Below are 26,846 nucleotides of genomic sequence, written 5' to 3'. Positions count from 1 at the left end.
CTTACCCCAGAAATAGTGTCTTTTCCCCAAGTTCATTTAATAATGGTCTACGGACGTTTTCTTTAGGAAGCTGTCCAAACCTTTTAAAACTCCGCTAAGCTCCTCTCCGAAGGGACACCACCTTGTAAGTGGTGGAGGGGCTTCCGTGTTTCAATGACTTAGAGGGCTATGCTGAAGGGTTACCCATATCAGACAGGCCTCTGAGGAGAAACCAGACAAAGAGTGTCCCAAACTGGAGGATCCAAGATGGCGTCGAGGGAGGACATACGTTAGTTGAGTTCCCGTTTTACACCAGAATACCTGAAGAAGTAGGCGCGCTCCCCAGAGAATGGGGAAGAAAAAAGGCAAAGCCGTGGTGTTGTCCTCCTCGAACACGGCTGGGGTTCCCACCACTTCTCAGTCTACTTTGGAGAGATTCGGGGTCATAACGTCGGGGATATCAGTTCCTGCTTCGGGGAACAGCAAGGCTTTATCAACAAATCTCAGTGGAGAGGAAGTGACTTTGAGTCCCCCTGTTGGCATGACCTCTCCAAGACCCGGAAACAGTAACGCTTCGCTATGGAGGTCGACAGTGGAAACACCCGAAGTGGGTTAGGATTCTCACGCGATCCGAAGAGGTCCTGGCGCAGCATTGACTCCTGATAATAAACCAACTGGGGGATTGGAGAGTGAGCTCTTCCCCCCCCCCGGAAGATATCTGGAGCAGTTTCTGTGGAGAAATTGGACCTGGTGAAGCCAAAAAAATGTCATAATGGACCCACTATGGGAAGTACTGCAGAGTGTGAATAATTCTCTTCTTCAGATGTCAAAAATTTTTCAGGAATAAATATGTGATTATATCAACACTTATCTAACAAAGTGGAAGTCCAAGATATAAAAATAGAGACTTTGATTACGGAAATGGTTTCTCTACGAAAATCAGTTAATCTGGTAATGAAGGACAGTCATGTTTCTTGTAAAAAAGTGGAACTTCTGGAGAACCAATTAAGGAAAAATAACATGAGAATGATAAATCTTCCTAAAATACCCTATATATAGATTCATGTCAAGATGGCGTCCGTGTAAGGGAGCGTTACACATCGGCTCTCAAGCTCCAGGCTTCGCTCCAGCAGCGTGTATTTTCTCTCACCTGATATTATGGTGAAGAGAAAAGGGAAAGTCAGGGCAAAAGCCGCCGCGAGCCCTGGCGGAAATCCGACGCTCCGGCAGCCGACCCTGGAATCTTTTGGCCTCCGTGCATCGAGAGCCCTGGCACCAGCTTTGGTTGGATTCCCATAACAACAGGGGGATCTTAGCTTAGAGGCTGCTCCGCCGAAACCGAGCAGTGAGAAGAGAACAATGGGAGAACCCCAGACAAGTTTTCTGGAGGTTAGTGGCAGCCCTATTGGGTTCTCAACTCCAGGAGGAACGTCATCTGGAGAGAGGACAGGAGGCATTGATTCCCTGCCCTCCCCCTGCCAAGAAACCCCGCTCAGTGTGCTCGGCGTGGAGTAGACCTGCAGCAGTCACTTTGGAGGCCCTCTGGGAGGTGATTCAGACCATCAATTCATCTCTACTACAATTAACTAATTCCTTTAACTCTGAAGTTAAAGATTTGAAAATATTTCAGCAAACAATGGAATCGAAGGCTCAGGAGCAGGAAAGGAAATGCGAGTCAAATTTGCATGAGATAAAGACTTTACAGACAATTGTTGCTAAAATGGTAACAGATAAAGACTTAACTCAAAGGAAAATTGATTTTCTTGACAACCAGTTCAGGCGTAACAACCTGAGATTCCTAAATTTTCCAAAGACTCCCTTAATATCACCAATAGAAATGTTAAAAAAAAGTACTTAATTGAAGTGCTTGGTATTCCTAAAGAAGCTATGCCTCCAATTATAAAAGCTTTTTACATTACAGGAGCTAATACAGCTCGAACAGAAGCTCCAGAATTGAATGTATCACAACTTGTAGAAACATCTTTAGAAATAATAAGGGAGCGCACAACTGTCCTCGCTACCTTTGCGTTCGAGACTGATAGAAACCATGTTTTCAGACTTTACTTCAGAAATATCTCAACCAAGTTTTTCGGATCAAAATACAATTTTTCCTGACCTTAGTAAAAATACTCATAAGTACATAAGTACATAAGTAGTGCCATACTGGGAAAGACCAAAGGTCCATCTAGCCCAGCATCCTGTCACCGACAGTGGCCAATCCAGGTCAAGGGCACCTGGCACGCTCCCCAAACGTAAAACATTCCAGACAAGTTATACCTAAAAATGCGGAATTTTTCCAAGTCCATTTAATAGCGGTCTATGGACTTGTCCTTTAGGAATCTATCTAACCCCTTTTTAAACTCCGTCAAGCTAACCGCCCGTACCACGTTCTCCGGCAACGAATTCCAGAGTCTAATTACACGTTGGGTGAAGAAAAATTTTCTCCGATTCGTTTTAATTTACCACACTGTAGCTTCAACTCATGCCCTCTAGTCCTAGTATTTTTGGATAGCGTGAACAGTCGCTTCACATCCACCCGATCCATTCCACTCATTATTTTATACACTTCTATCATATCTCCCCTCAGCCGTCTCTTCTCCAAGCTGAAAAGCCCTAGCCTTCTCAGCCTCTCTTCATAGGAAAGTCGTCCCATCCCCACTATCATTTTCGTCGCCCTTCGCTGTACCTTTTCCAATTCTACTATATCTTTTTTGAGATACGGAGACCAGTACTGAACACAATACTCCAGGTGCGGTCGCACCATGGAGCGATACAACGGCATTATAACATCCGCACACCTGGACTCCATACCCTTCCTAATAACACCCAACATTCTATTCGCTTTCCTAGCCGCAGCAGCACACTGAGCAGAAGGTTTCAGCGTATCATCGACGACGACACCCAGATCCCTTTCTTGATCCGTAACTCCTAACGCGGAACCTTGCAAGACGTAGCTATAATTCGGGTTCCTCTTACCCACATGCATCACTTTGCACTTGTCAACATTGAACTTCATCTGCCACTTGCACGCCCATTCTCCCAGTCTCGCAAGGTCCTCCTGTAATTGTTCACATTCCTCCTGCGACTTGACGACCCTGAATAATTTTGTGTCATCGGCGAATTTAATTACCTCACTAGTTATTCCCATCTCTAGGTCATTTATAAATACATTAAAAAGCAACGGACCCAGCACAGGACCCCTGCGGGACCCCACTAACTACCCTCCTCCACTGAGAATACTGGCCACGCAATCCTACTCTCTGCTTCCTATCTTTCAACCAGTTCTTAATCCATAATAATACCCTACCTCCGATTCCATGACTCTGCAATTTCTTCAGGAGTCTTTCGTGCGGCACTTTGTCAAACGCCTTCTGAAAATCCAGATATACAATATCAACCGGCTCCCCATTGTCCACATGTTTGCTTACCCCCTCAAAAAAATGCATTAGATTGGTGAGGCAAGACTTCCCTTCACTAAATCCGTGCTGACTTTGTCTCATCAGTCCATGTTTTTGTATATGCTCTGCAATTTTATTCTTAATAATAGCCTCCACCATCTTGCCCGGCACCGACGTCAGACTCACCGGTCTATAATTTCCCGGATCTCCTCTGGAACCCTTCTTAAAAATCGGAGTAACATTGGCTACCCTCCAGTCTTCCGGTACTACACTCGATTTAGGGACAGATTGCATATTTCTAACAGTAGCTCCGCAAGTTCATTTTTTAGTTCTATTAATACTCTGGGATGAATACCATCAGGTCCCGGTGATTACTACTCTTCAGCTTGCTGAACTGACCCATTACATCCTCCAAGGTTACAGAGAATTTGTTTAGTTTCTCCGACTCCCCCGCTTCAAATATTCTTTCCGGCACCGGTGTCCCCCCCCAAATCCTCCTCGGTGAAGACCAAAGAATTCATTTAATTTCTCCGCTACGGCTTTGTCCTCCTTGATCGCCCCTTTAACACCATTTTCGTCCAGCGGCCCAACCGACTCTTTGGCCGGTTTCCTGCTTTTAATGTATCTAAAAAATTTTTACTATGTATTTTTGCTTCCAACGCTAATTTCTTCTCAAAGTTCTTTTTTGCCCTCCTTATCTCCGCTTTGCATTTGGCTTGGCATTCCTTATGATCTATCCTGTTACTTTCAGTTGGTTCTCTTCTCCACTTTCTGAAGGATTGTTTTTTGGCTCTAATGATTTCCTTTATCTTACTGTTTAGCCACGCCGGCTGACGTTTAGTCTTTTTTCCCTTTTTTCTAATACGTGGAATATATTTGTCCTGCACCTCCAGGATGATGTTTTTAAACAGCATCCACGCCTGATGCAAGTTTTTTACTCTGCGAGCTGCTCCTTTCCGTCTTTTTTTCACCATTTTTCTCATTTTGTCGTAATCACCTTTTCTATAGTTAAACGCTAGCGTACTTGATTTCCTAGTTTCACTTCCTTCAATGCCAATATCAAAACCGATCATATTATGATCACTGTTATCAAGCGGCCCTCGTAACGTTACCCCCTGCACTAGATCATGAGCACCACTAAGGACTAAGTCTAGTATTTTTCCTTCTCTTGTCGGCTCCTGAACTAGCTGTTCCATGAAGCTGTCCTTGATTTCATCAAGAAATCCTATGTCCCTTGCGTGTACAGATGTTACATTAACCCAGTCTATATGCGGGTAATTGAAATCCCCCATTATTATTGTGTTGCCCAGTTTGTTTGCGTCCCTGATTTCCTTTAACATTCCGCATCCGTCTGTTCGTCCTGGCCAGGCGGACGGTAGTACACTCCTATCACTATCCTTTTCCCCTTTGCACATGGAATTTCAATCCACAGTGATTCCAAGGAGTGTTTTGTTTCCTGCAGAATTTTCAATCTATTTGATTCAAGGCTCTCGTTAATATACAATGCTACCCCTCCACCAATCCGATTCACCCTATCACTACGATATAATTTGTACCCCGGTATGACAGTGTCCCACTGGTTATCCTCCTTCCACCAGGTCTCAGAGATGCCTATTATATCTAATTTTTCATTTAGTGCAATATATTCCAACTCCCCCATCTTATTTCTTAGGCTCCTGGCATTCGCATATAGACATTTCAAACTATGTTTGTTGTTCCTAAGTACATCATGCTTAGTACTTGACAGTATTAATTGGCAATCTTTTGTCTGATTTTTATTGTTATTTAAAGATACCCGATCTACTACAATCTCTTTTGCAACCTCACTATCAGGATACTCTATCTTCCCTGTTATGGTGATATCTTTGAAAGATACCTTATCCCGAACCATGCTCTTTTGAGCGACTGTCGGCCTTCCCCCCATTTCTAGTTTAAAAGCTGCTCTATCTCCTTCTTAAACGCCGATGCCAGCAGCCTGGTCCCACTCTGGTTAAGATGGAGCCCATCCTTTCGGAATAGGCTCCCCCTTCCCAGAATGTTGCCCAGTTCCTAACAAATCTAAAGCCCTCCTCCCTGCACCATCGTCTCATCCACGCATTGAGACTCTGGAGCTCTGCCTGTCTCTTGGGCCCTGCGCGTGGCACAGGTAGCATTTCAGAAAATGCTACCCTGGAGGATCTGGATTTCAGCTTTCTACCTAAGAGCCTAAATTTTGCTTCCAGAACCTCTCTCCCACATTTTCCTATGTCATTAGTACTTTTCCTATGTCATTAGTACTCAGAGGAGGAGGAGAGAATTTCTAGGACTTAGGTCTCAGGTTCTCTCCCTAGGCGATACCTTTAAACTGAAATTTGCCTGCAGATGTATAATTTCTTTAAATGCTGTATATTATGTATTTTTTGAACCAGATAAACTGCGTCAGTTTATAGTTGCTAAAGAGAGTGGAGGTGAAAGAGGCCCGGTCACCCCAGTAGGGAGCTGAAACCACAAACTGGTAATGGTTTCTGCCCTCACAGTTTAAATAGTTTACTTTTACATTTCAATGTACAATTTCCTTGTGTCTTGACCATACTATTGTGGACGAAGTAACAATATAATTTCTTATTTGTTCTTTGATGTAAAGGACAAAATATTTTTCCTTTATTTTTTCTTGATTTTCCTGCATTTATATTATGTAAATGTTTATTTTGAAACAATAAGGAAATTAAAATGAAAAAAAAAAATACCCTATATATAGAGTTATATTACTAGTGACTTTTGCCTTTGGTTTAGATAGGAACAATGTTTTGAAATTGTATTTCCGATACATGGCTGATAGTTTTTTGGGTTCAAAGATAAATATATTTCCTGATATATCAAGGGAATCGCAGACTAGGAGGTGTGAACTCTTGGCTTTTAAGCCAAGAATCATTGCCCTAGGGGGGACCTTCCTAGAGCGATTCCCTTGTAAGTGTTTTTTTTTCCTTATTACTTATTTGTTGAACCCAAGAAATTATAAGAGTTTGTGGAGTTAAAAGAACAGATGAAGAACCCTCTGCAGCAACTTCCTTTAGTTACCACTGTACCGGCTGCAATTACCGATTAACCTTCCTCCTTCAGAAAATATGAATTTGTAAGATTAACCACTTGGTGTTTTTCTTATTTTCTTTGAGATTGTTTTCCTCATCTTGGATCCCCCAATTGTGGACAATTATATATATTGTTGAGAGAAAATGTTTTTTCTTTTCCTTATATTAATTTCTGTTTTTCCTTACATTTACGTGATAAATGTGAATGTAATTAAGTAAAATTGAGCCTGCAAAAAGGTGGGATAATGTGGGGTACAAATGCAATAAATATTAATATTAATATATATTAAATATATTAATATTAAAATGATAAATAAATTTAAAAAAAACTCCGCTAAGCTAACCGCCTTTACCACATTCTCTGGCAACGAATTCCAGACACAGACAAGCAAAAGAGCAATGGCTGAAGTCTGACAAGCAGCCACAAATAAGGATAATGCTGAAGAGATTAACTGCACACAGACTAAACAAGAACAAGGCAAGGCATACAGGCAAGAAACAAAGCAAGGCAGAAGTGTTACACAGCACACCAACTAACCTAGAGACCTTTGGCGTTGCAAAGGCAAACTAGAAAGTTCCCAGCTGGTTAATAAAGGCAATCTCACAGCTGAGATCACCAGTAAGGGTGAGGCATAGTACCAAAAATCCCAAGCAAGTTTGGAAGGTTGGAAGATCTGGACCGGACTTGAATGACTTCTGGAACATGCTTGAGAAACAGGAACAAGACAGTCCATAGCAACCACAGGATCCAGCCACCAGGGGGCAAAGTGAGCACAGACATGGAAAATAGTCACAATCGTGACAAGTATACTGTTGCCTGCTTGATTTATGAACTAAGCAGATTATTACATTTTAGTTGAGGAGGTATTGTTGAGTTTGTTCTGGAATGTGTAACACAAGGCCATTACATAAGATGTCAAGGGGGCATGGGTTGGGCAGGGAGAGGGACTGTCTTGGGTGGTTCTACAATACAGATGTAGATTCTGTATTTCACACAGAGAATTAATGTCTGTAGTGAAACTGATAATGTTGGTATTTACAGCTCCCCCAAATGCCGGCCTCCTGATATCCAAACTCTCTTGCCCCCTCCCAAGACAACTATCTCACCGGATGCCAGCCCCTGTTGGTTCACTCTCCTTCTAGGGAGACAACCTCCCAACACATGGTAACCTCCCCTTGAGACCCAACTCTCACCCCTATCCCCAAGAGAAGGTGGGAGGTTATGTGAGGACTTGTATCTTGCTGTTCAAAGAGAACATCTGCTGAAGGTAACTTAGTTTTCTCTGAGGACAAAAAGAATAGCAAATCACCACAAATTAAACTCCTAGCTATAGGCTGCTTTCAAATTAAAAGAAAATAAACAGGCAGATATCCAACATATTTTTGGTGGCAACTATCCTTTCGAAATTTATTTATACATACAAACACATCTACTGACACTGCCATGGCTTGGATTATGGGTCAAATTCTATAAATGGCACCTTAAAAATTGGTGCTGAAAAACCACGCACCAAATGTGATTCTATAAACTACGCCTAAAGTTAGGAGTTTATAGAATATGCTCATGCGCCATTCTCGCGACTAAATTTTAGGCGCACCCATTTAGGCTAACTAAAACCAGGCCTAACTTACGTGTAGATCGTGTATTCCATAATAGTGGACATAGTTTTTTTAAACGCCCATGACCCACCCAATCCACGCCCCATTTTCAGCTGCATAAACTTTTAGAATACGATTAGAAAGTTGTGTGTGTAAATTCTAATTAAGTAACAATTATCAGTGCTAATTGGCTTTTTAATCTAATTATGTTGAGATGTCAAACAGATGTTGAATTGCTCCAAGTTGATGGAAAACCAAAAAACTAACCTTAGTTAAATGTGAAACTTTGGGCAGAAAAAAAAGAGAGAGAAGAGTCAAGGATAATGCCTAAATATTGAAAACTGAAAAATGGAATTACTGACATGCCGAAGAGAGTAACAGGGGACAGAGGGGGCACAGGTGCACCAGAGAACTAGCATGTGACAGTTTTCTCGGTATTAAGTACTAACTGATGGTCTCTAAGCCAACTGGTAATTGATTCGAGGCAAGCATGAAGCAGAGCAAGGGAGGGCGAGGATGGAAAGGTAAGGTATAATTGAAGTATGTCATCCATGTAAAAGTAAACTGAGATTACAAAAGAGTGGATGAGGTCAGCAAGAGGACTCAAAAAAAGATTAAAAAGGAGGTGAGAGGATTGAACCTTGGGGCACCCCACAATGCAAATCTCTTTGTTCAGAAGAGGTATCAGAAATAATAACCTGGAATAAGCAGTGGGATAGAAAAGAAATGAACCAGGATAGAACTATACCTGAAATTCCTAGAGAAGACAGATGAGAAAGTAAAAGAGAGTGGTTAACCAAGTCAAAAGCTGAAGAGAGGTCTAAAGAAACAGCTAAGGCATTGTTGTGTTCATCAAAGTGGAACTGAAAGCTCACTGATGAGAGTGGTCATGATGGTTTGCGTACTGCAATGTGCTAGAAATCCTGATTGCCGAGGATGGAGAGCCAGTATTTTTTCCGAAAAAGATGTAAGATGAGTGAACACAATTTTTTTGAGAACTATGAATATAAAACAGACGTTGGAGACACAGGACGATAATGGTTGAGGGACATAGTGGGGACATCTCTAGAGATATTCCCTGTGGGGTGTTGCAGTTCAGCCAGTTAACCCTGCTGGTCAGAGGCTGAACTGCAGAGCTATTGTAGCAGAGCCAGTGCATTATAGGAAAGTTAAGCTGCTTGGTCAGGGGGAAGTTCAAAACGCAGGGTTAGGCAGAAGTTAGAGAGAGGCCAGAGGACAGGCCCCAGCGAGTGCCTTGACTAAAGACATCACAATGCTGTGACCTTTCTGCTAACTATTTGAACTTTGCAAGTTTGCTAGCGGTCTGGCTGAAGCCAGACCAGATACATAGAGTAGAACTGAAGGATGTGTTTGGGGTGTGGCAACCCTGCAGCCGTAGACTATTTTTGAGCCTTCCACCAGAGGCTGGCTTACTGCTGTTTGCTGAAACCGCCGGGGTTTCCCCCATTCTATGCCTTGGGCTCTGTGAAGCAACGAGGCCTGAGAGTACATGACAATAAATACTAATAACTGTGTTCTTGAACCGCAGGGGTTTACCCTCGCTACTACTACTTGGCTCTGTGAAGAAACAGGCCTGGGAATTTCAGTTCTTGCGAATAAATATTTATTTTTCATTTTCTCCTTTTTGTCCATCTGTATAATTTCCTCAGGCCATGCCCAATCCCTGCTCGGGATCTCACAGGGGCAAACTATGGTAAAATTACCTGCTGATAATTTTCTTTCCTTTAGTAGCAGCAGATGAATCCAGGAATTGGTGGGTTGTGTCCATCTACCAGCAGGTGGAGATAGAGATTACAAAGCTGAAGGCAGTGATACCAGATGGTCAGCTCCTCCTTCACTTCAGTATATGTCTCATCACCAAGCAGAATCAGACAAGAAACCAGGAAGCCTTCCTCACCAACCAAACACAACAGAAACTCGTCAGTCCGACTTAGAGAACCCATGACTGCAATGGACTCCTTTTCAGTGGCTTCTGTTCTCGCTCTCTCTTTTTTTTTTTAAAGACCAGGACAAGAACAGACAACAAAACAAACGCAGCTGACAGAGGGTGGGATCCTGGATTCACCTGCTGCTACTAAAGGAAAGAAAATTACAGGTAAGGTATAATTTTACCTTCCTTAGCATATGCAGCAGATGAATTCAGGAACTGGTGGGATGTACCAAAGCAATCCCTAATTAGGATGGGAAGTCGCAACTCCCTCAGAGAGAACAGCCACTGCAATGGCAGCATCCGAATAGTGAAAGCATATCCGTTCTGCCCAAGAGATAGATAGCAACCTCTTGGAATGGAGCCTGCAACACCACTGGCGGGACGCAACCTTCCAAAAAATCCACGGAAACAAAGTATCTGCAATCCAACACGAAATAGCAGGATCAGAGGCTGCCGTCCCATGGCAAAAACCAATGAGAAAATCAGAAAGCTGAAAAACATGCGACATCTGCGAATGCTGGAGGATAACCCTCCAAACATCCAAAAGACAAAGCTCCATGTACTCTGAATGAAAATCCCCCTCCCGAAAGGAGGGAAGAAAGAGAGGCTGATAAAGAAGAAAAGCCAAACCACAGCTGGTAAGAAGAGGAGGAACCATATGCAAGGTCACGCCAGAGTCATCAAATTGCAGAAAAGCAGCTCGGCACGGCAGCGCTAAAAATTCAAATATTCTGCATGCTGAAGAATTGGCAACCAAGAACACCACTTGCGAGTAAGCTCTTAAGCGAAGCCTTCTGCAAAGGATCAAAAGGAGCAATGCTCGGTAGACAAGGAGCCCTAAGTTAGGCTCGGAGAACAAGAATGAGATTTCAAGGCGAACAAGGTTGCAGCAGCGGAAGAGGAAAGCACTCTGCAAAAAATGCACCACATCCGGGTGTGAAGCCAGAGAAGAGCCCGACACTCTCTCCCAGAAGCAGGTTACCGCTACCTGCACCTGAAGCAAATTAGAGGCCAGGCCCTTCTGCAAACCGTCCTGCAGAAAGAAATCAATCGCTGAAGAACAGACACTCGCAATGGAGACCAAGTGTGGGCCGCAACCATTCCTGAAAAAATCCTCCACACCTGAGAACACACAGTCGAAGTGGACCGCATAAAAGCTCGCAATAAAGCAGTAATCACTGTGTCCAAAGAACTCTGTTCCTCAGAGTCAACCTCTCAAAAAGCCCAGGCCATAAGACCAAAGAAAGAGGAACCCTCCACTCTGTAACCAGGAGCTAGACCAGATCCACATACCAAGGGCGTCGTGGCCAATCTGGAGCTACCAGAATGGCTTGACCTCGGTGGAGAGCGATCCGAAAATAACTTGGCCACAGAGGAAACAGTATCGAAGAACATCCTCTGGCTAAAGAAGCAGCTGAACAACTAACCCTGACAAATCGCCCTCTCTCCGATGACAAAAGAAAGAAGTCACCTCAGCGTCCAGCCGGGACACCATCAGATTTACCTCCGGAGCTCTCTACCTGAGGCCAAACTGAAGAAGCACTGGTGTGGAATAACCATTCTGCCAACACCAGAAGACGGCAGAAAAAGAGAGCTCACCATAGAAAAAGCTTGCAAAGTGGCCCGCAGAGAAACGGTACACAAGGTTTATGGGGATGACGCCCTGCTGGCTAGGGCCCGACTCTGAAAAGAAGCCATCGCCATCGTGTTCTCCAACGGCACAAGCACCGCCTGGCCCGCAACAAGTCCTGATAGGCTAGAAGACAAACAGCACCAAAACAGGTCCAGGCTGGAGATTGGCCACACCGTTTCACATGTCATCCACCACCCTGGAGGCGGAAGAAGAAGGCAAAGGGCTCTCCAGCCCAAAAGACTTGCATCTGTGACCACCACCATCCAACCTACCAGGTGTACCCATAGACAATACCTATACTGCCAATAGAAAGAGTTCCACAAAGGAAGTGAAGGAAACTTTCAGGGTGTTTAAGCAACTGGCTCTCAGAGACCAAAAAGTCTGTAAATAAAAATACGAAATAGGCCCTTTCAGAGAAGTCAAAAACTGGGATGCTGTAGAACTCATCTAGATCATTAACTTGGTAATTTAATAAACATATCAATGTAATTGACTATAACAACCAATTCTATAGAATTCCATGCCAACATTCTTAAGGTCAGAATTCTCACACCCAACACTTAAAATAGCATTAAAAACATTTCTATTTCAAGATGCATTTCATACTTGGAATAGATTATATTGACCTATGTGGGCCTTCGCCCCTCCTAGATTCAAAATCAGGGCATCAGCTACCACCTTCCTGTCACCTTGGCCTAATTTTATCCTTTTCGTTCTTTGCATATCCTTTTCTACCAACAATTGTAGTTCCTTTCTTGTTTTTATTTCAGAACTAGTAAAAAAGCCCCGTTTCTGATGCAAATGAAACGGGGGCTAGCAATGTTTTCTGTGGGAGTGTGTGTGTCCCTGCCCTCTGGCCTCTCTCCCCTCCCCCCTCTGAGTCCTTCACTGTTACAGAGCCAGCGATTTGATTTCGTGCTCTGCTGTTTTCCTTCACTGACTGTGTTACAGAGAGGGCGGGGCAGACACTCATAGGGAAACCGGATATCTCGCCCCCTTCACACTTCCGGCTGCAGGCTTCATAGAACTTTGGTGTTGCTTTTTATATAGAGAGATTTTATTTAAGTTGTAAACTGCTCAGATGGCTCGCTCATGGGTGGTATATCAAGATATAAATAAACTTGAAACACATGTGCATACTTTTTAAAATGCAAAAGAGCACACAAGTATCAACCATGCCCCAATCCCACCCATAGCAGTGTTTCTTCTATATGCAGTGCTACACACATATGCTTACATATATATAGGGTAGGCACCTGTTTTGGGTGTAGAAATGCCCCTGTATAACATATACCCAAACAATATACTGTAAGCATGAGTACGATCCCCTTGTGTTGAAGAACTCATCGAAGTCCAGTGATTTATGTTGGCATAGGTTGCAGTATGGTCTATTATAGGGATTTGTGCTATTCTCCTTGTTGAGTTGCTGTTAGAAGCCTGCTTTTCACCAATTTTTCCTTCAGATTGGGTGGTTGCCCAAAGGCCAGATTCAATGGAGCAGAGATTATTTCTTTCACTGATTCATCCACCAGCAGTAGTGTTTTTATGACTTTTCAAAGGAAAACCACAGAGTGAGCAGTTCTTGTAGCAATATATAATCCGGATCTGGAAGACTATAAGAAAAATCATAAAAGACCAGCAACCATCTAACCTCTGTCAACTTATCTTTTTTCTAATACTTCTGTCCCTTCCCCTTTACACCACCACTGTAATGTAATTTGTGATTTACAAGAGTATTTCAGGTAACACTATCTCTTGTCTTGACCTGATCATTCTTTTTTGAACCAATGAAAGGAGTGTACATTCTGAAAGTTTATCAAGAAATATATTAAGTTAGTCCAATACAAAGATTTTATTTCAGATTGTGTTTCTTGACCTTCATTTCAGGGCAGCCATAATACTTTAGCCAAAGATGTTTGAAAAGAAACTGGCATATCTTTAGCAGCAGAATTAATGGGAGGCTAGGACACTTCAAAGGCTGACCTTGATGGATTAATGTATTTACTAGGGCTAAGCTACTTTGAGGCATATTTTCAAAGCACTTAGCCTCCCAAAGTTCCATAGAAACCTATGGAACTTAGCCTCCCAAAGTGCTTTGAAAATATGCCTCTTTGTGGTATTTACGGTTATCTGTGCAGCAGTGTCTTGTCTTCATTGTCCAGCAAAGCGATAGTCACCAGAAAGAAATATATTAGCCAATTTGACTGGATAGTTCAACCTTTGCCAATGATTTTTGACAAGGGGAATGATCACAGCGTTATCTTTAGATGGCAGGTTGAAATCGCAGCTAAGTGAAATGAGATAGTGGTCACAGTTTTATTCTATGGGCTATGGAAGATTTCACAATATGGGTCCTGTCAGATTTCCATAATTCTATGAATTCTGCTGAGAACCCTGGAGAAATGAAATCCAGAACTCACTGTGTCACTGACAAGGCAAGATATTTATTAATTTATATGAGAGAGAGAGAGTCCTACACTAGACATGAGTGACACCGCCATAGAAATGCAATCAATCTATTCATAAAGCTAAATTTATACCAATATTCCACTTATGTGTGTGTGTGTGTGTGTATTTATATTTGTACCCCGCGCTTTCTCACACATACACACTAGCATGGGCACCGATTAAAAATTTTAATCGCAATCAATCACGCAATTTAAACATTTTTATTGTGTGATTCATCATGGCATGCATTTTGGACACATGCTTTTCAAATTTTTTTTTTAATGTTAACCCAAACGTCCTTTTGAACAAATGCTCAGCATGGCTGATTATCCTTTACAACATGCTATACAATTAGGGGTGGGCAACAATAAAAAATTTTAATCAAAATAATCAGGGTATTAAAATTTTTAATCACATGATTAGTCTAACCTCTGGACTGGATGACTTGGTACTGGTAAATTCCCACTGCATGGAAATTTTTTAAACCTGCTGAATACAATGAAAAGTTGAAACACACACTTATTTATTTTATTTGTTGCATTTGTACCCCACATTTTCCCACCTATTTGCAGGCTCAATGTGGCTTACATAGTACTGTCAAAGGCATTTGCCCAGTCGGTGCATAACAAATACAAAGTTGTATAGTGATCGTATAATGTATAAGTAGAGGGTCGGAATGGATAAGATTGCGTGTTGTTCTGTTCGATCATAGTCATGCTGTGTTGGTAGGTGAGGAGTTGGGGTAGGCCTTTTTGAAGAGGTTGGTTTTTAGTGATATCCTGAAGTTCAAGTGGTCGTGGATTGTTTTCACAGCTTTTGGGAGCCCATTCCATAGCTGTGCGCTTATGGAATGACTAGGACAGTTTCGGTGCTATGGTGGGATCAGAATCCTGATTGTGAATTATGTAGTATTGAGAACTTGTCCAGGTATTCCGTAAGCTGTTTAGTCACGAAGCTCTCCATCATTTTTACTACTACTGGGACAGATGCAACTGGGCGGTAATTGGTGATATCGTTTGCGCTTTTCTTGGCGTCTTTTGGTATTGGGGTGAGTAGGATGTTGCCATGTTCCTCAGGGAAGAGACCTTGTTGTAACATGAAGTTTAGATGGGATGTAAGGTCTGCTATGAAGCGGTCTGGGGCAGACTTGAGTAGATGACTGGGACATGAATCCAGTTTTCAGTGGGTCTTGGCGAACCTGCGAGTCGCTTGTGTAACTCATTCGGTACTGAGGAGATTAAATGTTGTCCAAATGCAGTCAGCTGGGTATCCTTCGGAGGATGGGTCCAGATCGTTGAAGAAGATTTCGATGTCGGTATTGTGATGAGGAAGTGTGCTGCATAGTTTTATTATTTTTTTCGTTAAAGTAGTTAGCAAGTTGTCTGCGGGTGGGATGTCTGTGTTTGGTTGTGGTGATAGGGGTGGTGTCTAGTAACTTATTTAAGAGTTGGAACAGTTTCTTCATATCTTTGTAGTCCGGTCCTAATTTAGGACCTTTGGTTTGTTTATTGCATATTTGTATTTTCTATGTATTGTTTCCATGCGTTGAGTGTGTGTTCATCTTTTGTCTTTCTCCATACTTGTTCAAGTTTTCTAGATTGTGTTTTGAGTTTTTTTAGTTCGTCAGTGAACCAAGGTATCGTGTTTTGTCTTTTTGATATTTTTGTTTTTAAGGGTGCTATTTTGTTTAGTACGCTGTTGCATCTGCCATCCCAGTGGTTGAGATAAAGTATGGAATCAGTGTGTGTTGTCCATTCATTATCGTATATTTGTTGCCAGAATATTTGTGCATCGATTTGCCCTCTTGTAATGTAAGTAGTACGTTCTGGTGTACTGTTTGAGCCCTTCTTCCGCCAGTGTAGAGTTAGGGTCAGTTTGTAATGGTCAGTCCAAGGTATTGCTGTCCATTTGATGTCTGTTATTAATAGGTTATTGTCTGTAGATAGTTTATGTGATAGGAGGTCCAATGTATGTCCTTTGATATGGGTAGTTTGCATTTGGGTCATTTAAAATCCCATGACTGTAGGAAGTCTTTACATTCAAGTGCGTTTGTGGAGTTGGGGTCTTCTAGGTGAAGGTTAATGTCGCCTAGTAACAGTATGTTGTTGTTGTTGTTTACACAGTTGTTTGATATGAAGTCCATGAAGGTGGGCTGACTTTACTTCCAGTTGCCGGGTGGTCTGTAGAATAAAATGCAATTCAGGTGATCGGATAGGGAGTTGTTATGGATTCTAAATGAGGCAATTTCTAGTTGGGGTGTTATGGAGGCGGCTGTGGTTTCAGTGGTGAAGTTTTCTCAGTATATTCGTGCTATGCCTCCACCTCTCTTTTTTGATCTGGTTTGGTGGGTGATTTTGAAATCTGGCGGGCAAAGTTCAAGGATTATGGGGTCGTTTTAGTTGTGAATCCATGTTTCATTGATAAAGATGAGATTGAGGTTTTCTGAGGTGATCCAATCTGACATTGTTGTTGTTTTGTTGATTACGGATCTGGCATTGGTGTAGCCTACCTGGATGTTTTGGTATGGGGCTTCTAGGTTTGGTGTTATGTGGATTTTTGTTAGTTGTCGTTCCTTGGGTGATGTGTGTTTGTTGTGGTCTTTCCTCTCGTTTTGTTGTTCCTCTTGTTTTCCTCGTTTAGATAGTTTTCCTTTAGTGTGATGAGAGTCAGTTTGGTGGCGTGTGGAATGTTTGATCAGTCTTTGGTGATTTTATAGGGTGGGTATGAAGTAATGTTTTGTGAGTGGGATGGGTAGTGCTAGGTGGATCAGTGAAAGGGAGTAGATTACCAGAAGTATTTTGATTGTATTCATTTTGGTGTCAGTTTAGGATATATAGGTTACTCACAGTCAGATGCTCGGGAGTGAAGTCCTGGACACCTATAAGTCAGGCTTACAGTGAGAGTGGGAGCTCAGCAGTTCTGATGGTAATACAGGCTTCACAGTGAGAGTGAGAGATAGAGATAGAAGTAGAGCCTCAGAAGCAAGCTGCCTATTGTGGGAGGTGCTTTCTGGTATCACCAACCGTCTGCCTGGTTTGAAATTATGTTGTGAAAGATGATGGCTGAGGAAAGCCTTCCCCAAGAGCAGGCTACAATAAAGGTTGGAGCTCAGCAGCTCTAATAAGAGTGTAGAATACTGTAAAAATGGGAGCTCAGCAGTTCTAATAAATGTGTAGACTGCTGTAAAAGTGGGAGCTTAACAGTTCTAAAGTAAATGCAGGCTTACAGTGAGAGTGGGAGCTCAGCAGTTCTGATGGGAATACAGGCTCACACTTCCCTCCCATAGCATATTGCTCCCCTTCTCCTCCATACAGGTACCTACCTTTATCCTTTCCTATTGTATCCTTCCCCTTCAACTTCCCTTCTCCTGCTAAACCTGTTACACCTGTCACACAGACACCCATCCGAAGACATGGATTACTGAGACCGAGTCAGCACGGCTTTTGTGTGGGGAAATCTTGCCTGACCAATTTACTTCAATTCTTTGAAGGAGTAAACAAACATGTGGACAAAGGGAAACCGGTTGATATTGTGTATCTGGATTTTCAAAAGGCGTTTGACAAGGTACCTCATGAAAGGTAACAGAGGAAATTGGAGGGTCATGGGATAGGAGGAAATGTCCTATTGTGGATTAAAAACTGGTTGAAGGATAGGAAACAGAGAGTGGGGTTAAATGGGTAGTATTCACAATGGAGAAGGGTAGTTAGTGGGGTTCCTCAGGGGTCTGTGCTAGGACCGCTGCTTTTTAATACATTTATAAATGATTTAGAGATGGGAGTAACTAGCGAGGTAATTAAATTTGCTGATGACACAAAGTTATTCAAAGTTGTTAAATTGCGACAGGATTGTGAAAAATTACAAGAGGACCTTACGAGACTGGGAGACTGGGCGGCTAAATGGCAGATGACGTTTAATGTGAGCAAGTGCAAGGTGATGCATGTGGGAAAAAAGAACCCGAATTATAGCTACATCATGCAAGGTTCCACGTTAGGAGTTACGGACAAAGAAAGGGATCTGGGTGACGTCGTCAATAATACACTGAAACCTTCTGTTCAGTGTGCTGCTGCGGCTAGGAAAGCGAATAAAATGTTGGGTATTATTAGGAAAGGTATGGAAAACAGGTGTGAGGATGTTATAATGCCGTTGTATCGCTCCATGGTGCGACCGCACTTTGAGTATTGTGTTCAATTCTGGTCACCGCATCTCAAGAAAGATATAGTAGAATTGGAAAAGGTGCAGCGAAGGGCGACTAAAATAACAGCGGGGATGGGACGACTTCCCTATGAAGAAAGATTAAGGAGGCTAGGGCTATTCAGCTTGGAGAAGAGACGGCTGAGGGGAGACATGATAGAGGTATATAAAATAATGAGTGGAGTGGAACAGGTGGATGTGAAGCATCTGTTCACGCTTTCCAAAAATACTAGGACTAGGGGGCATGCGATGAAACTACAGTGTAGTAAATTTAAAACAAATCGGAGAAAATTTTTCTTCACCCAATGTACAATTAAACTCTGGAATTTGTTGCCGGAGAAAGTGGTGAAGGCGGTTAGCTTAGCAGAGTTTAAAAAGGGGTTGGACGGTTTCCTAAAGGACAAGTCCATAAACCGCTACTAAATGGACTTGGGAAAAATCCACAATTCCAGGAATAACATGTATAGAATGTTTGAACGTTTGGGAAGCTTGCCAGGTGCCCTTGGCCTGGATTGGCCGCTGTCGTGGACAGGATGCTGGGCTCGATGGACCCTTGGTCTTTTCCCAGTAGGCTCTCTGGCTGCGATTCCCACATGCTACTTGCAACTGACGGCAATGTCTTCCCTCTGTTATGTTATGCCAACGTGAAATAGGATAGGCAAGGGAAAGAAAGCAATGCTAGCCAACAGACAGCAGTTAAAAATTTTGATCATGATTAAAAAATTTAATGGTACTTAAAGTTACTAGTGCACTAAATGCCCACCCATAACAAATAAATAAAAATGTGTATATATTATATATACATACACACACATTTATATTTATAGATATAGTTAATACAGAAACAAAATAGAATATGTTGTATTTGGTTTTCCTTACCTACATTTCTCAAACATTGCACTGTGACAGCAAATCCTTTTGTTCGTGGCAGCAGGTGGTATTTCAGTTTAGGTAGGCCTTTAGCTTCAGCTATCTGCATGCTGATTTTATGTTTCTTCTCTGTGAACCGCGTACCCTCACAGTGGATCAAAAACTGAAAGTGACAGAATACAATTAGACAAAGAATTTCAAGTAACCTGGGTGTAAAAACTCTGTCAAATTAGCCATACGTTTTACTCTATTCTTATATTTTATAAAGGCGTTTCCATGGGTAAAGCTCTGAGAGAAGAGGATATTTCTCTGGTTAAGTGAACATTATTTGTATTCTGTGCTTTGGTGATTTAAAGGTTGGGTTTAAAAGAGGTCAGGTAGGTTTATTGATAAAGACAGAATTTAAAAAAGCAAACTATTAACTAGTCTCCCTACCTTTTAGCCCATAGTTTTTAAAACTTGAACCATAGCATACAGCATTAAGGGGCCATTTTACTAAGCCATGTAAGGCTGGAGTTACCGCCCGGCTACCGCGTGGCTCTTGTGGTAATTTCATTTTTGGCACGCATCTGATATGCGTGGCCGAAAATTAATTTTTATTTTCAGCCACGTGTATTGGACGTGCGCCAAGAGGCATTTGGCGTATGTACGTCATTACCGCACGGTTACCGTGTGAGACTTTACCACTAGGTCAATGGTTGGTGGTAAGGTTGCAGACCCAAAATGGACGCGTGGCAATTTTGATTTTGCTGCATGTCCATTTTTGGCAAATTTTTAAAAAAAGGGCGTTTTTACATGCATGCAGAAAAATGGATCGGCGAACGCCCAAACGCAGACCTACACTACCACAAGCCATTTTTCAGTGCACCATAGTCAAAGGACCCCTAATAGCCTCTAGAAGGCACAGCAGGGTATAAACTTTGTCTTAAAAGAAAGTTACTTTCTGTTCTTTGCCTGGAAGAGATGTAGTGGTACTACTGATCTGAATTAGGTGTTAATTAAGGTGTGAAGAAGGCAGAATAGCTGCAAAGGTTACTAGGGCAAACTGATTACTGTGTTAGCTTCAAAGGGTCTGTGTACAGAGAGGAAAGGTCCCGGAAAACTTACTTTCTGAGCAGAACTAAAAGAAGAGGGCATTTCTCTGGGTAAGTGAAATTTTTTTGTACTCTGTGCTTTGGTGATTTAAATGTTGGGGTTTAAAAGACTTAAGGTAGGTTTTACTGATAAAGACAGAATTTAGAAAAACAAATTTTATTAACTAGTCTTCCTTCTCTTTTCCTCATAGTTTTTAAAACTTGAACCACATAATACAGCATTAACAGATAGCCTCTAGAAGACACAGCAGGGCCTAGTTCAGTCTTTACTCCCATCCACCACCCCTAGAATATCTCTTCATTTATCTTAACTAATAGTTATTTTAATTAGAGTTGTTTTTTTATTTATTTATGAATTTTTCATTTACAATCATGTAATAACACAAATATATGAAATACAGAAAATATTCCAAAATTAGGAAGTTAAATAAAAAAAGAGAAGAAAAAAAATGCAATCAAATACTTTGTCCACAATAAGGTGATCCAAGTACTAAGAAACAACAATTAATGTTAATTATTCACATTTCAAGTAATAATCAATAGAGTAGAAGAAGTTCAAGAATATACAGCCGAGTAGCACAACTGCAATCGAGAATGTCCCCATTTTATTTTTTACTATTTATAAATTCCAGTAATTTCCCAGGTGTAAAAAAAATAGAAGAATTCAATGAAAATTTAAGGAGGAAAACTCCTCCTAATCTAAGGATTCTTGGTTTTAATGCCAAGAACTCTTTTCTTCTTTTTTGAGTATCTCTTGATAAATCTGGAAACCTCTGTATCTTGGAACCTAGGAATGAGCATTTATGTGGCGGAAATATAATCTAAAAATATTGTTCCGGTCAGGCTCTAAGGCAAATGACACCAACATTGTTGTTCTTTCGCAAATAACTTTCATTGAACTTTCAAGAAAATCTGAAAGATTTAAATCAAGTTGTGAAGTATTAGTCATTTTCATAATTCCCGTAATATATTGGGCCTTTATTACTGGTGGGAAGCCTTCAGATGGAACTCCCAAAACTTCCCTAAAGTATTTCTTCAGCATTTCCAATGCCGGAATAAGGGAAGACGTGGGGAAATTTAATAATCATACATTATTCCTCCTAGCCTGATTTTCTAAATATTCAATCTTGCGTTCTTGGTAGTTATTGTCTTTTATTATTGCTATAATAGTGTTTTTAGAAGAGTTTACCTCATTTTCCAGAACTTCAGCCTTGGTGGTTTGCTCCTCTATCTTCCCGGATAATTGATTCTGAGTTTGTTTGATTTCCGTCACGTCTCCCTGAAGGGAGCTTGAAATTTGTTGGCGGGTATTACTCATTCCCTGAATTACATTCCATAAAAGTTCTAATGTAATTACAGCTGGTTTTGATAATTCACCATTCACTCCAGTAGAACTACTCTGTGCTGTTACGGGTAAGGGAGGATAACGCATCTGCCTTCCCGATTGATTTGTTTCCACAGGCGTTGAGACGTCTGTGGGTCCTCCACTCTCAGTTACCGAGATTCTTCCCCTTCCGGGTGACTTGGGCCGCTGTAACTCTGTTGCCACCAGTTCTCTTCCACGTCTCGGAGGTGCTTTAAATGAGGGAGGACTAAGCATCACTCCCTCTAGGCTATGGTCCTGTTCATCCGTTGGTCCCCTCGAGGTGTTTCCCTGAGCTCCCGGCGTTTGTAGCTCAAGCTGTTCCAGTGTCGTCTGTCGCACTTCACCCCTGCTCGTGGAGGTGGGTATACAGGCTTTCCCCTTCTTCTTTCCCATTTCTGGTCCGAGGGTTAACCCATTTGTCAGGATCTCACTGGGAGTCAGAAGCTAACAAAATGCACTTCTACTCCAGGCGCCATCTTGGATCCGGCCTAATTAGAGTTTTAATTATATTTAGTTACTATCTGATAAGCAAACACTAAATAAATCACACAATATATCACATAATCTTAAGAATCTTTGTATTAATCTAATATCCTCAGTACCTTAAGAAGTTTTAACAACACAATAATACTAAGATGGAGACACCAGTCCAGCAGCAAGAGGGGTGCTATCCAGTCTTTTGCACTGAGAGTCACATGTATGATTATCTCCCAGTTGGCGAGAGGTTTTATGTGTGTGCTTGATGCAAAGATCTCCTAACTCTCAGAGAACGAGTCTGTTCTCTTGAGGCCAGAGTAGCAGACTTGGAGGAGCTGAGAGAGAGACTGAGAGGTACACAGAGATGGCCTACAGAGATGTTGTAGAGAAGTCCCACTTCCAGGCTGGCAGCCCCTGTGCTGCCTTGGAGAAGGAAGTTTTTGAGAGTGCATTTTGAGCAACAGTAACAGCAACAGGTGCAGCAGCAAGTATTGCAGAAGTTGGTAGAGTTACAATAGGCCCAAGCACGAATGGCTCTCCAAGCACCCAGCTTGCAAGCGACCCCTCCAATTCTAGTATTAAAAGAAGATAGTGCCGGAGGATGATCCGGACTATTTCCAAATTTTAGTGTTATCTGGACCCCGCTGGTAGCTGGCCCAAAGGAGGAGTAAGAGTTGTTCCCTGAGATCTTCCCACTGGAGGACCCTTACATATATTGAAAATCCAAACTGCCTAAACCTCACGTCAGTGGTGGCTACAGAAACTGTGTTGCTCTCTGAATTTAGGAGCTACATTAGATGGAGACACGGCACTAGGGGAAGATGGCATCCCGGACCTCCCAGACCCTTTAGATAGTTTACCTGAATGGAGTAGTGAAGATACACAGGGAACTTTAAAAAGAGAACAGTCAGAGGATGAGCCCCTTAGAGCAGCATGAGCTAGGGCTGTTATGGTAGATGGGAATCCCATTGACAGCCAGGTAGTACTCCATATTTCATAATAAAGAGTGACTTGTTGTACAGGGTGGCCAAGGGAACCCTGGAGGGGGAAGAGGTAGAGCAACTGTTAGTCCCTTAACCCTACCATAGGCAGGTTATGTAATTATCCTACAGTCACCTGTTAGGAGGTCATTTGGGAGAGAAGAAGACCTGGGAACAGATTCTGGCTCAGTTTTTCTGGCCGGCTGTATTCAAGCAAGTTGAGCTCTCTTCTCAGTCTTGCCCAACCTGCCAGCTGAATAGTCCTGCAAGGGTTCCACCCGTCCATCTCATGCCCATATCCATTGTCAATACCCTGTTTGAAAGAGTGGCAACGAACTTCGTGGGACCCCTAGAACATACCATGACAGACCTTTGTACTTCTTTTTTGGTGGCAGCGTGATGGGATTGTCAGACTCAGTGTGTGGAGTGAGGGTCACCATGCACTCAGTGGTTCAGATTTTTTTTTATCTGAACCACTGAGTGCAGACACAGTGCACTCAGTCAACCTCCAGACACAGAGCACAGTGAACAAGTGCAATAGCAATAGGGTCCTTTTCCTGTTCAGTTCTTTTTTGGTAGTGTTAGGCTAGATCAGCTGTGGCATGAGGAATGGAAAGAGCGGCACTGGCGAGAGCAACGGGAAGAGCGACAGCAGCAAGAAAAGCGGGAACAGCAGCATTGAGAGGGAGTTCCAGCTGAAGAAAATACAGATGGAAATGACTCACATCCAAAGCTCCAACCCAACCCCTGCACAAGGGCCCGAGGCAGGATCTATAGCCCAGATTGGGCTCAAATTGATTTCGCAGTTTGACGATACCCGAGGTAACACAGATGGATATCTAACTGCCTTTGAAAAAATTTGCCACCTCAATGAGATTCCTCAGAAAGACTGGGTGTGTTAGCTGGGAGGAAAGCTCACTGGTAGAGCACTTGAGGCATTCCAAGGACTGTCCATAGAGACATGATCCCAGTTTGTGGACACTATTATAAAGAATAAAATAACAGAATACGTAGACAAACGTGGTTTATTGGGACAGAGTCAGCATGAGTTCATAGTTACATAGTAAATGACGGCAGATAAAGACCTGTACAGTCCATCCAGTCTGCCCAACAAGATAAACTCATTTTACACAGTATATGTTACTTTATATGTATACCCGAGTTTGATTTGTCCTTGCCTTTCTCAGGGCACAGACTATAGAAGTCTGCCTAATATGTTCTTGTACTAAGTTCTGAAGCTAACATCGAAGCCCCTTAAAATTTACACTCCAGCCCATCCCTATCTATTCTGTCGCGATCATGGCGTAGACCGTAGAAGTCTGCCCAGCTCCCATTTTGTTTGCCACCCAATCTCCGCTAAGATTCCATGGAACCATTCCTTCTAAACCGGATTCCTTTGTGTTTATCCCACGCATGCTTGAATTCCATTACCGTTTTCATCTCCACCACATCCCGCGGGAGGGCATTCCACATATCCACTACCCTCTCCGTGAAAAAATACTTCCTGACATTAGTCCTGAGTCTGCCCCCTTCAACCTCAATTCATATCCTCTAGTTCTATCACCTTCCCGTCTCTGAAAAAGGTGTTAGGTTTTCAAGGCAGAATCTGGGTTTGTGAGCCCTTGGACCACTGCCGTGGAGTGGTAGTGGCAGGCAAAACCACCCCCAAACCAGAGACAAGGCAGAACAGGACTGGAACCCCAGACTGGAGTTGCAGCTGAGGCAAACAAGCTGGAACAGGAAGAGCAGGAACAACTAGACTTCACCTGTGCTTGACCGCCATTCCCCAGGAGTCAGGTCAGTGCTTGCCACTCTATTTTCCTGTTCAGGCCACTAGGGGCCACTGTTTGCCAGTGATAAATAAATTCTTGTTCTTTTCTAAGGAGAATCCGTGGTACATGTCCCCCCAAAGGCAAATTAATTTGTGCAAGTCTCTGAGATAAGAAGGTATCTGATGCATTCTAGATTGCAAATAAAAATCCAGATATTGAGAGAGAGAGGTTCGTTGAGGTTTCCACTCCCCGAAACTACTGGTCGTCCCGGGGGTTGTCTTAAAGTTTTGTGAATTTTTGGAAGAAAATATATAAATGATGTACGTGGATATAGTTTGAATAAATACCGATATTATTTATTGGTTATAACACCACTGGTAAACCTTTTTTTCTTTATCATTCCACGGATTGTAGTTCCTCCCAAGTTGTTTACGGTATTCTATGCCTCTGTACTAAGTGGTATACAGGTCACACCAACAGACAAATCAAACAAAGGATTGGGGATCATTTAAGCAACTTGAGGTACTGTAAACGTGAGGCACGCTGGTAGACCATTGGACACAAGCTCAACATACCATCAAGGATTCAAGATTTGTTGTACTTACACAAATTAATTTGCCTTTGGGGGGAGATGTACCACGGATTCTCCTTAGAAAAGAACAAGAATTTATTTATCACTGGCAAACAGTGGCCCCTAGTGGCCTGAACAGGGAAATAGAGTGGCAAGCACTGACCTGACAAAAAAAAAAACTTTTCCCGCGCTAGTAAATCAGCTATCTATATAAACACTGCGCATGTGTGGGTGTTTTTTGCAGGTTTCTTACCGGGCTGGATGGAGCTCCTTCCTGGTTTGGGCCAAACTGTAAGTAAATAAGTGTCAACAAATTCTATGTGTTTCTACGGATTGGAAATAATTTAGGTTGAAGAAGGTAATTTGTTTGATTTTAATAGCTCATTTTTTTCAACACTATTTAGAGTTGTTTCTGGTTTCATTTTTGCAGATCAGTTCCCCTGAAGACGACGTTATTTAGGTGAAATATGGTCCATGTAGGGAACTGGGAACTTTGTATACTGACTGTATAGACCACTAGAGAAGTTATACACAGATTCATACTTTTAAAAGTATTGCATTGACCGGGGCCTTACATCATTTCCTAAATTGGATTATCTACAGTACCCATCATATCAAGATCGTTAGACTACTCCACCCTCTAAACTCTACCTAAGTTAAGTAGCTGGTATTTTATTATTATTCTACCTTTTTCATTATTTTTTATTGTTGCTTTATTGCTACAATTAGGTTGGAGGCAGGGTGTGCAATGATGTCAGTAAGGTGCTTTTACACATCCCGAGTCTTTGGGTCATTGTAATACACCAAAAAAACTGAGCACAATACAATACAATATTATATTTTCTTATTTTTTCGATATTTATTCATGTATGGTTTAGTTTCTGAAATATTTTATCAGCTGAGTTACTAGCAACTGATCTTCATAGGAAACCCAGTAATTTAAGTAGTACATTAAATTTTAACTGCCAGTTCTGCCGAGGGAAGTCTTGCCTCACCAATTTGCTTCATTTCCTTGAAGGAATGAATAAACATGTGACTAAAGGTGAGCCGGTTGATGTAGTGTATCTAGATTTTCAGAAAGCTTTTGACAAAGTTCCTCATGAGAGACTCCTGAGAAAATTAAAGAGTCATGGGATAGGAGACAAGGAATTGGTTATTGGACAGAAAATAGAGGGTAGGGTTAAATGGTCATATCTCTCAATGGAGGAGGGTGGAGTGCCGCAGGGATCTGTACTGGGACCGGTGCTATTTAACATATTTATAAATGATATGGAAATTGGAATGGTGAGGTGATTAAATTTGCAGATGATACAAAACTATTCAAGGTTGTTAAAACATGTGCAGACTGAAATATTACAGTAAGACCTTAGAAAATTGGGAGACTGGGCATCCAAATGGCAGATGACATTTAATGTGGACAAATGCAAGATGATGCACATTGGAAAGAAT

The 26,846-nt window shown here is 42.1% G+C and overlaps 1 protein-coding gene across 6 annotated transcripts in view; it reads right to left on the bottom strand.

The window, feature by feature from the left end:
* The window catches only part of AGPAT4 (1-acylglycerol-3-phosphate O-acyltransferase 4), a 507,427-nt gene that overhangs the window by 209,440 nt on the left and 271,141 nt on the right, over positions 1-26,846 (bottom strand). For all 6 annotated transcript variants that reach the window (XM_030198100.1, XM_030198095.1, XM_030198098.1 and 3 more), the window contains one exon: positions 19,147-19,300. In XM_030198100.1, the coding sequence (XP_030053960.1) occupies positions 19,147-19,300 (154 nt within the window). The remainder of the gene's footprint in view (positions 1-19,146; positions 19,301-26,846) is intronic.

Source organism: Microcaecilia unicolor, chromosome 3 (assembly GCF_901765095.1).
Source record: "Microcaecilia unicolor chromosome 3, aMicUni1.1, whole genome shotgun sequence".
Taxonomy (NCBI): Eukaryota; Metazoa; Chordata; class Amphibia; order Gymnophiona; family Siphonopidae; genus Microcaecilia; species Microcaecilia unicolor.
Note: the sequence above shows the minus strand (reverse complement) of the source record. Positions and strands in the feature narration are given on the sequence as shown.